Source organism: Protopterus annectens, chromosome 14.part0, assembly GCF_019279795.1.
Source record: "Protopterus annectens isolate FY-2018-M chromosome 14.part0, PAN1.0, whole genome shotgun sequence".
Lineage (NCBI taxonomy): Eukaryota > Metazoa > Chordata > Ceratodontiformes > Protopteridae > Protopterus > Protopterus annectens.
The window spans coordinates 830,215,938-830,233,585 of record NC_056748.1 but is presented as its reverse complement, the minus strand read 5'-3'; the positions used below and the strand labels follow the sequence as shown (position 1 = coordinate 830,233,585).

Here is a 17,648-nt window from a genome sequence, read left to right as displayed (position 1 = left end):
TTTAATGCTAGCTTATCGTAGCACAAGTTTATCACATTGCAAACACTTGCAATGAATACAAGAATTTACAGACTACCAAGTTTATAAGTACACAGTTAAGAAATTTAGCAAGTCTGTACTGAGTTAACCTTTAGAAAACTGAGCATAACATGAATGAGGTCTGTCTGTTTCTAATAACCATGATAAAAGATATATTAGATATCCTATATCAAGCAATCTGATAAAGAACACACAAGTGTTTTATATGCATATATGTATATATGTGTGTGTGCGTGCATGTTTACATGTATATTTATATATATATATATATATATATATATATATATATATACATATACACACACACACACACACACAAACACAATGCAGTATACATATATCTATGTGTGTGTGTGTGTGTGTGTATATATATATATATATATATATATATATATATGTGTGTGTGTGTGTGTGTGTGTGTGTGTGTGTGTGTGTGTGTGTGTGTGTGTGATACACACACAGATATATCTATATATATATATATATATATATATATATATATATATATATATATATATATATATATATATATATATATATATATATATATATATATATATATATGTGTATGTATATAGTTGAAATGCAACACAGACTTGTGTGACAACATTTACATTATATTAATTAAGGCTTCCATTTTATTATCAGATTAATTCATGCATATATTATATTTTACTTGGTTTCAGTGAGCTAAGTGGGTAAAAGAACCTTGTAAACACACATGCATTTCTATTTATTTTTCCTATCTCATTGCCTTACTGTACACCTTTAATCATTGATTTATTATTGAATTGCTGCATGCTTTTTTGAGAAATACCTGAATTTACCAGTTAATGACTATATAACAAACCCAGACATTACTACTAAATAGCACTTACATTAATACTATCATAATACAGTACTGTGTTTAGTAATGTAGCACCTGACAATTAATAATTCTATGGACCTGAAAATTAAACACACTGACCGATAGAAATGTTAATCTAAACTGTATCTCTGGACCTGGAGTCATGCAATATCCTGAAGATTGTTATGCTATTCTCAGTGTTCATAAATCCCTAAACATACTTCTAAACATACATCTGTTTCCCATATTCTACCTATTCTGCATCTACAAGCACTTTTCTACATAAATGTAACATTTTCATTTGCCTCCCAGTTTAGCCATTAAGTACCCAAACATGCAGAACAACTTACCACCAGAAATGCTCACAAAATTAAAGGAGGGAAATGCCATACTTTTACCATGCATTTTATGTGTTTGTAAACTGTTCTTTTATTTACAAATATCTATCAGAGCCTGAAATTCTGCATTTTCTGAAAAAAAAAAACAAAATAGAAAGGAATGCTAGTTTAAAGGTCCAATGCCAATAATGTGATCAGGTAAACATAAAATATTGTCATTCTTCTCTTAAAGCAGCATTGCAACAATAGTTAGCTTACCCAAAATATGAGATTCAGCTACAACTAAGAGCAGTATCAGCACTTCTTCAAAATCTGATTTTCTTGATATAGTGCTACATTTTACTTGAGTGCTCATTTTTTTCATAATTTGATCTTTACCAGGAATACTGAGGCAATTCAAAGGAAAACATTGCAGCTCTTAGTTCCTTGGTAGAACACTACTTAACAATATATAATTTTAATGTAAAGGCTGTGAAACTTTTATCAGCATAGTAAAACAAAACAATATTTCTTAAGTGCTAACATCAACTTCTCCAGGGAGGCCCTGTTTCGAGATAATCTTAAAGAAATCTACAAATGTGTACTTAAAGTATAAACTATTCTGAATTGATTTTATGTGAGATCAGGCTAAACACAAGTGGATACTAGTCTGTTTTAAGTTTGTGTGTGTGAGGTGGATTTCCTTCTGTACAGGGGAGTGCAACATATTTTTTTGAGTCGGTTGGACCAATGCCCCTTGTTTATATCTAAGACATTACTTGTGCCAAGATTGTGGTTAATGAGGTGTTAAGTGCTGCAAAGCCAGTAGCTGACTTGAGGTCTGATAAGCAAGCCTCAGTCTAAAGAAGCCGAAATGTTTAACTTAAAAACTGCAAATCCAAAGTCCTTTATCTCATAAGTTTATTACATTTCTTTTTTCTGTATAATGTATTTATTTTTGTGAAAGTCATGGCATATTGTAGTAACGTCATTTTATTTCAGCTGATCTGATTTTTACTTAGTTTCATGTTCAGGTTTTAAAAATAAATTGAATTAAAAATAAATTGAAGTGTGCTAAAAGTACATTAAACTGAGATACTAAAGCAGTATTTACTTCAACTTTTCATTTCAATGAAATGCAACACATGCTAGCAGCTTAATCACATTGCTGAATAGAATACATTTTTAAGATTATGTCTTATTCAGCACAAAATTATGTCATCAGAGTGCACTACAGCACTAAAGGTGCATAACAGAGAAATTGTTTGCACACATACAGCTCTTGGCATGGTGCAGACATCATATGTTTTATTAGTGTTGGTTCTGTTGGGCTAATATAAATGCAAAAGCTTTACCAGAGTTTGAGAGAGGCTTACTGTTTCACTCTGAGGACCTATGAAATAAAATACATTTGAAATATAATGCAGCAAAATAAGTAAGGTCCAGTTTATTTTTGCTTATCTTTGTTACATGGGAGTATTTCATCATCTTGAGCCCCAAATGCTGTAGTTCCACTAACTCACAGGCAGGGGCTTGATTGGCTGTTACCCCATCTGCCCACCTGGCCAAGCAGTTGCTCAAACCTGAATATGAGTTCAAGAATGCAGCTGCCTCAATGGTCAGACGCCTTCAAGGTCTCGTCATGGAAATGGTAAGTGGGGAAGGGAAATGGGAAGAGGGACTTTATATTTATGGAGGGCAGGGGAATGTTTGGTTTTGGAAGCAACTGGGAGTTAGCACAGACTTAGGGTTAAGGGGATTTTAGATTTAGGTTATAGGAAGAGATTGGGAGTTAGCACATGGTTAGAGTTAGGGTGGGGAGGGGGGTTATGTTTAAAGAGTGATCAGGAGTTAGTGCATGGTTAGGTTTAGGGAGGGGAGGGGTATTTTAGGCCTAGCGAGTTAACAGAGAGGATGGCGGGTTAGGAAGGGGAGAGGGGAATTTTTAGGTTTAAGGAGTGAACTGGAGTTGTTTTTAGGGTCAGGGTTCTGGGGGAAATAACTTAATGGTAGTGCATGGAATTCAGGATGGTAGAAGTTAGGCACTTGCCAACATGAGTGAGTGGCAGCAGGGAAACGTGTTGCAATCTAATGGTATATGAACACTTGTAGTAAACTCTAGTTGCACTGTTAGTCCCTTTAAGAAAGCTGTTTACTGCAACTAAAACTCTACAGCTGTTATTGTAATTTCTGTTGCTCATAGTATTGATGGGAATTGATATATTTTACTGTAGGAAATGATGGTTTATACTGTGACTACACAGCCATTGAAAAATAGTCCTGCTTTGTAGAATTCTAGTCACTAGCAGTAACTACTTTAGAACAAAGCAGAAAATGCAAGCAATATCAAATGGGACATTGCTGAAGGAACTGCAGCATGTGTGCATGCTCTGTATCTGGCCTTTTGACTACGTAAAAGGATACATGGCATCTTAAACTTTGTCATACTTTCCATTACTGTACATACACTACATGACACACTACTGAAAACATCTGGCACCCAAGTGAACACATTAAAGAAAAAAAATTGTGGACAGTATTTAATATTTACATTTCTGTGCTAGGGTTAGGAGGTGGGACAACTGGTAAAATGCCTAAAAAAGTTACCAGACAACAATGAATGTAACATTTTCTCTGTCTTATTGCACATACATACTTTAGCTGCCATCATTAAGAGACTGCATTTTCTTCATGTACATTTAGTTACCATTACTTTTCAATAAACAAAATGCAAGCAAGTTACCTAGTGCTTATTTGTGGAACCTTAATAGTTGTAAACCAACAAATGTACCTTACATCTTAAAAAAAAAAGGAGAAAAACAAAAACAAACAAAAGACAGTATGTAAGTTGAAACCTTCAGTGGAGACAGCTTGAGGTGTGGTTACTGATTTTTGGAAAATGCATTCTTTTAATAATGACTTTATCCAATGCAGTAAAATCTTTCCAACATCTCTGACACATTGTCATGGTCAACACTTAATATTTGGTCCTAAATGTACTATCTGAATGTGGTGTAATGTTAATATCAGATGCATGTTTATCTCACAAGGTTTATGACTGCAGAAGAGTACACTTTGTGAAATCAGGTTTGTGTTGTTTTCTTTGACTTGGTTGTTTTAAAACCCCCAGTGTCGAGGCTGAGAAAATTAGTTGTCCATTAACAGGAGATCTACATTCTACTTTCTCACATGGAGAGCATCCTGAAATTTGGTACTGGTAAACCGTGCATGGAAGCCTTTCTTGTTGACAGTGTCATCTGTATGAAAACGAACCACAAGAGAGTCACCAGCAGAATAAACATCTTCTGGAGGCTGAAAACAGATCCAAGATAAAAATATTTCATAAAATGCAGAGATGCAAAATAATATGAACATGTATGAGTAGCCATGCTTTCACATATTACATATACAAGGAAACTATTTAGTGTTGATTATAGAACATTTGTCTTATATTGTGTAGATATAGGAAATAACACTGAAGAACTGAGGACAATATTCAGAGAAATGATACATACAACACTGGCATGAAACCCAAAACAAAGCAGGGAACCTAGTCAGAGATCTGTGTTCTAGGGCTACAATGCCAATATGTTGCTGGTACACAGTACAAATACAAATGAGTTACGTAGCCAAATAAGGGAATTTCCCCAATTCAACATCAGACAACCTCCATAACACAGCTAGGTTCAGCAAAAGAGTTACAGCAACATTTAAACTGTTACTATCCAGCAGAACGCCTGTGGAACAACTGCCTGTGACGCTGCAACCACTTCTCTAACACAATCACATAAAAGTGGAGAAAATGTTCCATTTCACCTGCAAAAAATGCCACATTTGTATGAGAGCAGCAGTACCCTAAGTGCTGCCATGGGCATCAGCAGAAACACAGACACATATTACAGCAGTATCTACAGATGCAGAGACACACATACACAGCAGAGCTGTTGTAAGTTTAAAAACATCCTTACAGCAAATACCCAAAAGAAAAATGCCCAGAGAAATGAGGACTAAAGAAAAAAGTCATCATCAAAGAGTTGTTATGCAGATAAGATAATAGTGCCTTGCTACAGTTCCTAAGAAATACTGACAGACATTTATGCAGCTTACTAGTAATGCTTTCAGGGAACGATCACCTCTTTTTCCCATCATTCCTCCATCTTTGTACATATCACACACAAGAAAGAATCAGAAATCTGTTTATTGCAGCATGGTGGCACACTGTCTGTATCCCAGGGAATCATGAGATAGGCACACACATCAATACACACGTGCGCACACACACACACACACACACACACACACACACACACACACACACACACACACACACACACACACACACACACACACACACACACACACACACACACACACAAACACACACACACACACACACACACACACACACACACACACACACACACACACACACACACAGACACACACACACACACACACACACACAAACACACACACACACACACACACACACACACACACACACACACACACACACACACAGGCATACAGCACACCAAGCTCTAGGCAACCATTAGTACTTTTCCCTGCATATAGCAGTCACTATTGGTACAGTATCCATTGTGTATTGTTTTCAGTATATAGCTGTCACTACAGCTACAGAAAACATAATGCATTGTTCCCTGCATATAGTTCTCACTGTTGTTACAGTAGCACATCACCAGCTCTCCTAAATATTCAGCTAATCCCTGACTGACATTAATGTATGACAGTCCAGGACAATAGGGTAGCAACAGCCTGAATAATTGGGACATCAGCCAAAGAGTACAAAGCCCAGATAAACAACATTTTGCAGGATCAGGAATGAGTAATGAATGCAATATCATTTAGTAGCTTTCTGAAATGAAGTCTACACTATGCAGCGATTCCACATAGAATGATCTACTTGAAAATAACTGTACACAGGCAACATTCCTCTCTAGGGTGTCCTGCTATGCACACCAGTACAAATGATCCCTAAGATCCTAAGGTAAATGGTGAATGACTGTATAGCACCCCCATATTGAAGCAGCTGAACTTCACATATTGCAGCTATGAGCAGGTGAGGAGTATCCTCTTATAATCATGTGTTTTAGCCCTTTGTCATTAATTGCACAAACTGTATCTATGAGCAGATCAGTACCTGAAAGTGTTTCCAGGTCCAGTGAAATGACATATGTCGTGTTGTATTCTGCAACATCTTCCTCCACTCACTGAGCACCTTCTGCACTAATGGACATTAGGGGTGCACAGTCTGCCATTCTGTGACCCAAAGCTATAACATCCCTAATACACAAACAACCTAGCTCAGATGCATAGAGCAGTAGACTACTGCACTCCTGGCTTATATGTTCAGAACATCTGACTGCAGCAGCCCTGGCTTACATGTGCACAGCAGCTGGCTGTTGCAGTCTTGGCTTAGATGGAAAGATTAGTAAATGAATGCAGCCCTGGCTTAAGTGCACAGATCAGCTGACTGCTACAGCCCTGGGTTAAATACACAGAGCAGCTGGCTGCTTCATTTCTGGCTCAGATGCACAGAGCTGTTCACTGCCACAGCCCTGGCTCAGATGCACAGAGTAGTTGACTGCTGCAGCCCTGGCTCAGATGTTTAGAGCTGCTGACTGTTGTAGTCCTGGCTCACTTGTACAGAGCTGTTGACTACTGCAGCCCTGGTTTAGATGCACAGAGCAATTGACCGCTGCAGCCCTAGGTGACATACACAGACCAGTTGACTGCTGCAGACCTGGTTTAGATGTCAGGAGCAGTTGATTGCTGCATCCCTGGCTTACATGCACAGTGCAGTTGACTGCAGAATCCATGGCTCAGATGCACAAAGCAGCTGACTGCTTCATTCCTGTTTCAGATGCATAGAGAAGATGACTGCTGTACCCTTGGCTTAGATGCACAGAGTAGCTGTGGCAGCCCTAGAACACATACACAGAGAGCATGACTGCTGCAGCTCTGCCACAGATGCATACAGCAGCTAACTGCTGCAGCCCTGGCTCAGTTATACAGAACATCTGACTGCTATAGCTTTGGCTTAGATGCACAGAGCAACTGACAGCTGCAGCTCTGGCTCAGATAGATGTTGACTGTTGTGGTCCTGGCTCAGTTGTACAGAGCAGTTGACTGCTGCAACCCTGGTTTATATGCACAGAGCAATTGACTGCTGCAGCCCTAGCTGACATGCACAGAGAAGCAGACTGCTACAGACCTGGCTTAGATGCACAGAGCAGTTGATTTTTGCAGCCCTTGCTTACATGCACAGTGCAGGTGACTGCAGCAGCCATGGCTCAGATTCACAGAACAGTTGATTGCTGCAGCTCTGGCTTAGATGAACAGAATAGTGGACTGCTGCAGCCCTGGCTTAGATGTACAGAGCAGGTGACGGCTGCAGACCAGGCTCAGATGTACAGAGTGTTGACTGCTGCAGCCCTGGCTCAGATGCACAGAGAAGTTGACTGCTGAAGCCTTGCCTTAGATGCACACAGTAGATGACTGCTGCAACCCTGGCTCAGATGCATAGAGCTGTTGACTGCTGGAGTGCTGGCTCAGATGCACAGAGAAGTTGACTGCTTCAGCCTTGTCTTAGATGCACACAGTAGATGACTACTACAGCCCCGGGCTTAGATGCACAGAACAGCTGACTGTTGCAGCCCTGGCTCAGATACACAGAGCAGTTGACTGCAGCAGACTGTGCTGCATCATTGTGGTTGTTGAATAAGCTCTCCCTCCATCTGTACAGCAATGTATTCCAGACACAAGGAACTTCCGAAGTACATGCTCACCCAAACTGTGACCTGTAATTCATCACCATAAAAGTGATGTCTTGGAAACTGCCGTGCTGCTGAAGTTGTGCAGAAAGTGCCATTTCAGAGGACCTTTCTCTTTAAAGGAATCCAGCTTATCAAAAACTATAGGTCCATTGCACAGAAAATCTAACCATGGACAGAAGGTCTTGCTGCAAAACAGAGCTTTCAACTTTGTAAAACATACTACGGTCATCGGACACTGTTAAACTGTAGTAACACTTCTAGTGCATTGAAGCATACATTACAGTGTTTTGTTCAGAATTTTAGAATAGTTTACTGCACTGTTTTTTCACTGCCACTATAGACTGGAGTGATGCACACATGGAGTCTTTGGTTGTTGTACAACATTACCTACATATAACACATGCCTACATATGAAGAAGGCTGCTAGCAAAATCTAAACTTGCATAATGAGATGGCTTACATATTACCGAATACATATATATATATATATATATATATATATATATATATATATATATATATATATTTATATGTCTACCAAATGCACCTTAGACCTCAGAAATTATGTAGTGGTAGTCCTGGGTTACCCAAACCTCACACAGCCTTCTAACTTCTTGGATGAGAACCAATAGAAGTTTTACTGCTGTTGTAAGTAGGGCAATGGGCCCCATACCTGACATGCCTTCTTTTCCTAAAACCTAGATGGTATGAGCTCTGAACATGGAGTGATCACACTTCTCCAAATGTCAGTTGACAGAAAGATACTGTGTAGCCTATGTAGACAGCTGACTGCTGACACAGTGAAAGCTCAGAGAGAGAGGCCTGACAGAGAGCTGTCACTGTTAATGAGATTTTATTTTATTCTGATAGCATTTCTTTTGTTGTCTTCCAATCCTTCACTTCCCAAAGTGCACGTTTATACAGGGCACATGGTGGCACCCTCCTTTGTGCTGTACAGGCTACCCTCCCATCCACAGTGCCATGCCTATCCTCCTGAGCCATACAATGTATTTACTGTCCTGAGCTGCTGATCAGTCATGTGGCCATGAATGATACTATCACCTGAGTGGTATCCTGACAGGTGCAGTTTTCTCTCTTTGAATAATGTACCTGTACATCACAGGAGACGCTCTTTCTACAAATTTTGGTACACTGCCTAGCGGATGACTCTGACTCTCACACTGACAGCATACTCATTACAATGACAAGGTGTATCCATCCATCTGTCCATCCACAACCCCATTTTCCCATTTTTACACATGGGGTTAGGGTGTCACTTCAACAGTGACTATTATCTAGAGCCAAGGTTTACACCGCCGGATGTCTAGCCCTACTCCGGTCATTCTTCCGCATCAGGGTATCCCAGCTTTTTATTATATATTTTACTCAAACAATACTACTTTGTGTATCCTGAGTCTAGTAGAAATATTTCCAAAAGTTTGATTATAGTTTACATTTTAACAGAGGATGCACAGGCTGGAAGCACTGAACAAGAATTCTCGCACTGGCATACATTAAGAATTACAAACTGCATAGCGTATTGAGCATTGCAAAACAGTACTCCACCAGGAAGCACAGTGTATAGCACTATCTGTGTGTATTGCAGTTCTGTCTGGTGACCAGGTGGAGGACTCTGCTAAGTGTACCAGGCAGCAGGAATGTGGAGTAAAGCCTTTAAGCAGATAGTGCTACAAGCAACACACACCCACAACCTTATATTGGTTCACTTCCCAACACAAACATAAACACACAAACAATACTGTAACCCCATCTCACACCAACACAAACAAATACAAACAATACCCAATACCCATTCTCTCCTAAAGGCCCACACCAGCACACACCTGGGGCTGTGTATGTCAAACTATATTTCAATGAATTAGACATCCCAACTAGGCATTTAACTCAGTTCATTAAAACTAAGTAAATCGTACTTTAACAATTAAGTTTGAATTGTTTGATTGTGGCCAAGATCACTTTGAATGTGATTTTTTTTTCATTTGTTGTTGCAGTTTCCACATTTTAACACACTTATTTGGAGTTTAAACAATTACGTTTTGTTGAGTCAAGTCCCTCTAAAATTCCTATATAGGAAACGTTCCCCACATGAATGACATTTAAATGTGACCAATGTGATGTTACAGAATCTCTAAGAAATAGATGATTTTTCCATCTTGCCATAGTTAGTGTGACCTCAGACTGGTACTATATATAAGTAGGAAGGTGCTGGCAAGTGTAGGGAATTTGCCTTGCTAAACATTGTCTGAAAATGTTTTTTATACACACATACACACACACACACACACACACACACACACACACACACAGACACACCCACAAATATATCAATAATTCCAAGTATTTTGAGGTTCAGTATTTTTTTGGCAAACTGTAGGTCACTGAAGTGGGGACTGATATTCTCTAATAGACCACAATCAGTTCATACTACATCTTTCCCCACAGCATCAATTCATAAATGTTGCACACAGCGCACATGTACACATCTCCCTTTCACACCTGATGTCATTTTCTTGTATTCAAAACATACTTACGACGGCAAGCTGATGTCCCCTTGCAGGTGAAATACAGGTGCACCTAGGATGTTTAGTTAATACAATTACTTTTGAGTTCCATTTTTTATGTCTTTATTGTTGTATTCAGTGTTCAATCTGATTTCAGATGGTTTAGGTTGTGAGATAATATATCACACATAAGTCTGCATTCAGGTCCCAGACCATTCAATCATCCAAGCGAACTATGAGATAAGATGGTTTGCCAACATTTTTTATTTTATATGAAATCCCAGTTCCTGCTCCTACAGGGAGTGACTGGAAAGCTACAGGTAATCTGTGGTCCTCTGATGTCTGAAATCTGCTGTGGAGGGGAACAAAATGTATTATGCAGCATAAATACACACACTGCCTTTGGGGGAGATGGTTGATTTTAATCTGTAGCTCACTTGAAATCTTAATTTAAAACTAGCATATTAAAATTTCTTTAAAATACACAGTCACGCTTCTAACAAGTTTACAATGATACAATAATTTGTGTTTATTCATTATAAAGGCCATTTGCATGTATCTCTGCTGCTTAATATACTTGATAAATTTGTCTTTTGCATCATTCACCCCCATTGGGCCCCTATAAAGCCAGATGTTACTGTACATGTGCCTGCAGATTGTCCATGATGTAAGAAAGAGCTACTCTTACATAGTTAATGCCAAGAAAACTAACTCATGTTATCAATATATTTATAACAGTGTGTTAAATGGCTGAACAAGTGTTCATTTAAGGGTCTCTTGCTCTTCCATAAGGTATTAAAGAGTTATCAGCTATAATATAGTGTTGCAAAATTTATTATTCTTTCATTCTAGTACCTGCTCTATCTATCCTATTCAGGGTCACATGGAAACAGAGCCTGTGATGGGAAGCAATAGGCATAAGGCACAGTCATCAGACAGTGTGTCAAAAAAAGTACACATGCATATACTTTCATATGGCACATGCATCTCTGGGCATCTTAGAGGACCAACAGTTTACCTACAAGCACGTTCAATCACCTACAGGCATGTCTTTGGCAAATGGGACAAAAAATTGGGAACCTCATTAAAATCCCATGTAGACTCATGAATGATGTGTGGAGACTGTAAAGAAGCAGTTTGGCCAGAAATCAAACTTGAGAATTAAAAGTAGTGTGAGGCAGCACACTGACCACTTCCTCACTGTGTCACACACAAAAAGATCAGAAGAGAGGTAACAACATGCAGGACAGTGGGCAGATTATGATATTTAGTATGTTCTTGAGCAGTGAAGGAAGGGACATTTTTAAGACTGGCTTATCTTCTGCCACAATCATATTCCGACTCTGACAAAAAAAAATGGAAAGGAAAGGAAATAAAAAGAGGGATCCTCTACCGCCATACCAGTGGTGACCAGTCTTTGCATTTCAACAGGCCGCATGGGCACCCACAATATACAACCTATCATTTTTCTAACCAGAACTCCACACCGTAGACTTGCACAACACTTGCAAATACTAGTAAAACAAAAATAATACTAGTAGAAGTCCATTTTTAGCACAGTGACTATCTTCAGGCTATACCAGTGATAACTGATAAGGGTCGATTATGTTTGTAATTCCAAATGCAGCCTTGTAAGTATGTAGGTTACACTGCTGGTTTTAGAGTTTCTGTAGTTCTTCATATCTTACATTATAATCTCTGCCTGGTTAGCTGCAAAGGAAAATGTTTGTTATAAAAGAAAGACACATATGAAATAATGGTTAGAAATGTGTAAATACAAAAAAATATACTGCAACACTTTTCTTTCAAGTCAAATTTATTTTACACAAGGCACTCTGTGCACATTATGGGGGCATACCACTTGCCGGCCTCAGTTGACTTAAGAAGATATATTATGACTGTTAAGGTTCAGCAGACAAAAGGATAGCAATAAAAAGGCAAAGGAAATAGATAATGAACACAACTTTCACATGCTCTCTCCAGGAAAAGCAACTCCGGAGAGGCTGTTTGACACAGGCTGAGAACATATGTTTCAGAGCAAAGTTTTGCCATACTTCAGCAGTGTCATGCTTTCAAATACAGAAGGATACCCTAAACGGCAATCTAGATTATGTTTGTGGTGTTGTGTTTAATAGACATGGTTAAAATAGTTGGGAATGTGGAAAAAGAGAGACATAGAAGTGGTAAAATAAAATGAGATACTACATAAAAAATTATTTCTGAGGGGTACGTCACATGCAAACAGGTATTCATTAGGCCAGTCATTGATTATAATGCCCTCTTTGGCATGTATCTGTTCAGACACATGCAATAACTGGGATGCTCCCCAGAGATACCTTACTAAAAGGATACAAAGCCTTAACAACATGTCCTTCATGGATCAACTCAAAACCCTGTCACTTTTCTTAGTATCCTACAGACTGTTCAGAGGTGACCTGTGTCTGACATACAAAGCATCGTCTGACCCATTACTGATGGATTTACTCCACATCAGCAAGTCATATGGCATCAAAAACATGTGGACTGGGGATCTAAACTTCTTCTGCAACATCAACAGAATAGTTTGGAGTGACAGGTGTATTTTGCACAGGATACCACTGCTGTGAAACAGACTATCCATCCACATAAAACATAGTTCATCCCTGTCTATTTTCAGGTGCAATTTAGATCACTGGATGGGAAACAGAAAACTCATCCCATGACTGTCTCCTGTACTACTAATGGACAGATACAGCTCCTAAATGCTTTATGCCATGCATAGATAATCTCAAAGTATCTACACTATGATGTCAATTATTCTCATTACGGATAACATATAATTATCAAACATGGGATGTGTAAGGCCATTCTCTAACCAAATGGGATAAGTTATTACGAGCACAAAAAGGGGAATTGGCTAGACTTAAAGCTGCCAGCAAGGACAGCTAGCCTGGTACTTACCTACGAACCTATAAAGAAGTATCAAAATGTTAGAACCAATCTCAAGAATGCACTGCAGAAAAATACCAAATCTGAATTAAAGGACTGACCCAAAGACCAAGAGTTTAGGCAGATGTAGAATTCATTAGCATAAATTATTCTTGTGTGATATCAGAAGTGTCAGATCACTGAGAGAAGCACAGCTAATATTAAAGTAACTGATGTGTACACGTTTCAATAGTGACAACAGAAGTTCCAGCCATGTTAGGTCATGTGACTTGCCAGAAGCATGATATAACAAGAATATTTTAGAATGTTATCAAACACCTGAGGAGATGAGGAATAACCCAAAAAAGTTTAATAAAAAAAAAAAATCAAACAGAGCCAAATGGTAAACATTTTCATCTTAAAACACTATCATTAGGATGGAGACTTCATCAGAGAGAAACAATTAAACAAATAATCCATTTAAAAAACCCACAAAATAAACTAATAGGTTCCACTCCCTTATCAGCTTGTAATTATAAAATCCACCTAAGTTCTGCACATTCAGTATGATTAGAAACACCTCCACCCCTTAAACGTGAACTTAATAATTGTAACACCTAGAAGGTGAAAGTGTTCATTCTTTATAGTACATACATGTTTCATTAAAGCATTGAACATTTTTCTTCTCTTAGTATCATAAACATGTTTCAGTATATAGTCTCTTAAGGTGCAATTGGTTTTACCTACATAAAAACATATACAGATTACACATTGAGAGAAATAAATCAAGTCAATACTATTACAATTAGCAAAAAAAATTAAGCCTATATGTATGACTAGTCTCAGGGTGTGTTAAGAGAGATGGGCAGAACTTAGGTGGCTTTTACAATTACAAGCTGATAAGGGCTTCAGATTAAATGATGTTGCCCCTTTAAGACCACTTTTAAAAGCATATGGACTTATTAATTGGTTATTAAAATGTTTGCTCTGTTTGTTGGTTTTATGGTCTAAGTGCCTCTGTTGGCATGAAAGCGCTTACCTTTTCTAATAAATTTTGTTTTTATTGCAGCTATATTAACTGGTCTACATGGTGCTGCTTTTATCAGTACAGTTCATTTCATTGTGCGACCAGTTTTTATCCTGACAAGCTATATTTATTTTTACTGAGATCAAAGATAATTGTAAAATAGGCAGAAAAACAAAAAACAAAATTGGGACCTCCTTTGAAACAAAAATCACATTTAGATACTGAGCGGTTTTGTCTTAATATAGGTTAAAAAGATTTCATCAGAGTAGAACTGAAAACAAACCACACAAAATTTAAAAAGGTATGCAGTAAGAAGCTGCCACATGAGAATATATTAACTAGTCATGAATATTCAACAGCTGACTCAACACTGGTATTTAAAGCTGTATGGTCTGTATGTACAATTATTAAAAAAAAAAAAATTCCTATAAACTTTCTCCTGATAAATAACCCTCCAAAATAGAAAATGTAGTAAAATAAACCAACATAGAATTATAAAAACTGTAAATAAATAACCGGATGTTTGTTAAAACATTTAAACACATGCTGCTTTATATTTTAACACACTGCTCAGTGAGGCCACATCATTTCAACCTGGTCCAACCATGGCATTGAGTCTGTTGTGTCTTTCGGCTTTTCCCGGTTAGGGGTCGCCACAGTGGAACTCCGGTCCGCTAATGATTGGCAGTTGATTTTTACGTGCTGAGTTGCCAGCCCTAACGCACAACCTTCAACGAAGGTACGCCCATCAACGCATGTCTCCATGCAGAAGATGCTCTAGCTGAGAGTCTGAGTTGCCATAATTCTAAGAACGTATCTGCATCCCCACATAAAGGTGTAATCAGGACCCTGCTGATAACAAAGAAAAAAAACGTCTTAAAATTTGGACAATGAATAGTGAGTCAATAAATGGCATTGGTGTTCATCATAATAGTGTTTCTTAATTCTGTCCTTTAACTTCCTGATTGTTTTCCACACATAAAATGCATTACAAGATCCACAGCTCGCCAAGTAAACCACATAAGTGCTATTACAGTTGCACTTCCCCGGACTGGCTAGTGTCCTCCCATAATTGTGCACAACAATATATGGGCCCTAATGGATGTACCTACACACCGTACGGCATCCACATTTTTGCATTTTAATGTGGGTTAACGCTATATTGGCTGATGTTGCTTCCAAAAACATTTTAATTTTCTTACCCAAAGGTGTTTTTTGTTTTCATTGGTGAAAACCATCTCCCAAAAACACCATTAACATATTGCCAAGTGTTAATACGGGTTGATGTTCCTGTTCCTCCTGTTCACTCTCCCCCAGTGTCCATGCTGATAACCTATGACTTCCATCCTAATTTTTTTCCTGAGCTGCATAGGATATGTATCATCTCAAATAAGATGAGATAGTCTAACCATATGTCCCTTTACCACATATTTCTTTGGATAACCAGGATGGCAGCTGTCATAATGAAGATGAGTATTAGTAAACATTTACTATTGCTGGAAAATGTAAATCTGAAAAAGGAGGTAGAATTCTGCCACTGATTTAAAACAGCTTCCAATTCCCTTAAATTACCCTTCCATAGAATTAATACATCATCCAAGAACCACATGTTAATGCCAAACGGGAGTGAAGAAGACCCGATTCAAATCACCAAATGGAAGGGACATTTGTGAACTCTGGGCAGGAGCAGATGCAAACATTAAGTGTATGTACTTATGGTTGCAATAAGCCTGTTAACAAACATCTTCCAGAACTTTTCTCAATTTCATTCCTAGTTTTAGACTTGACATAGTCAATGCTGTTACACAATTGAAGTTATTTAATAGATGTTTGAATGTTAAATTATTGTTTCTTGACAAAGCTGCTAATGTTCATAGGTTGATACTAGGCTATCGGCCCTAGGGCCTATACAAGCCTAGCCATAACAATTCCCTGGCTATTTCTTCCCACACTATTTACTTCCCTGGACCCCTGTCTTGCAGGGAAAATATACTTCTTCAAACTGTAATGCTCTTTCCAGTGGTGAGAATCAAACCTTGTACCTTGCAGTTGAAAGGCATACACCTTAACCACTGTGCCACTTGGCTTTTCAAGTTTGTAAATTCAGAATGTTTACTTACGGAAGAGTACAGTCATTCCACACCCCCAACCCTCTACTTTCAGTATTTGAGAAGATGTGTGATGGTCAATTTTGAAGTCTATATAAAAGGAACAAAAAAAAAAAAAAACAAAGTTGACCCTAAATAATTTATCAAGAGAAGAAATGAGTTAATTAAACACCACTTCTAGTAATATAAGTATACATATTATGAAACCAGATAAGGGAGGAGGGAGTGGTTATTATGAACATTACTGGTTACTCTTCCAAAATGCTTTCATTGCTTTCCAATAAATCTACTTATAGTAGGGTCTCCTTAAGTAAAATAAATATAATTTATGCTAAGCTAGATTTCTGCTTCTTGGATCTGGTGTTACAGGGGACATAGAAGATAATGAATGGGAATACCTTAATGTAGTAAAACCAAAGGTAGCTTCCATATTCAATGTACCCAAAATACATAAGAATGCTAGTGAACCCCACTCAGACCAATTGTGTCAGTTAAGTGGTCTAAGACTGAGCCATTAGCTAAATTTGTTGATTTAAAATGTAAAACTGTTTTGGAATCTCAATTACACATTCTTAAATATTCCAAGCATCTTTTGGAGAAAATTAAGGATAAGACGTTCAACTAGGACATTTTATTTATTACTGTGGATGATACTGATTTATATTCTGTCATTTCCCACAATACAGGACGTGGGTAGTTTTATACATTTCTCTCCGACTATGCATCTTTTTCCAATAAGGGGATTTGAGTTGTTATTACTCTCCTTGATTTAGTTCTCCACAATAACTTCATTTATTTTGAGTGAGAATATTACCATCAAACCTCAGGGGTTGCAACGGGTATAGCATGTGCCCCCATTTACACCAACTTTGTGTTGGCTATGTGGGAAAGACAAGTGGTCTTTACTCCCCAATTTTTGGCATTAGCACATGGTTACTACCACTTCTTGGATGATGTATTAATTCTATGGAAGGGTTGTTTGAGAGAATGGGAAGCTGTTTTAAATCAGTGGCAGAATTTAACCTCCTTTTTCAGATTTACATTTTCCATCAATAGTACAAATATTAATTATCTTAACAATACT

The 17,648-nt window shown here is 38.0% G+C and overlaps 1 protein-coding gene across 1 annotated transcript in view; it reads right to left on the bottom strand.

The window, feature by feature from the left end:
• Nucleotides 1-617: 617 nt before the first annotated feature.
• TLL2 (tolloid like 2) overlaps nt 618-17,648 on the bottom strand; it is a 2,712,623-nt gene continuing 2,695,592 nt past the window's right edge. Inside the window, exon 21 of the mRNA XM_044056577.1 lies at nt 618-4,515. Coding sequence (XP_043912512.1) covers nt 4,381-4,515 — 135 coding nt within the window. The 3' untranslated portion in view covers nt 618-4,380. The remainder of the gene's footprint in view (nt 4,516-17,648) is intronic.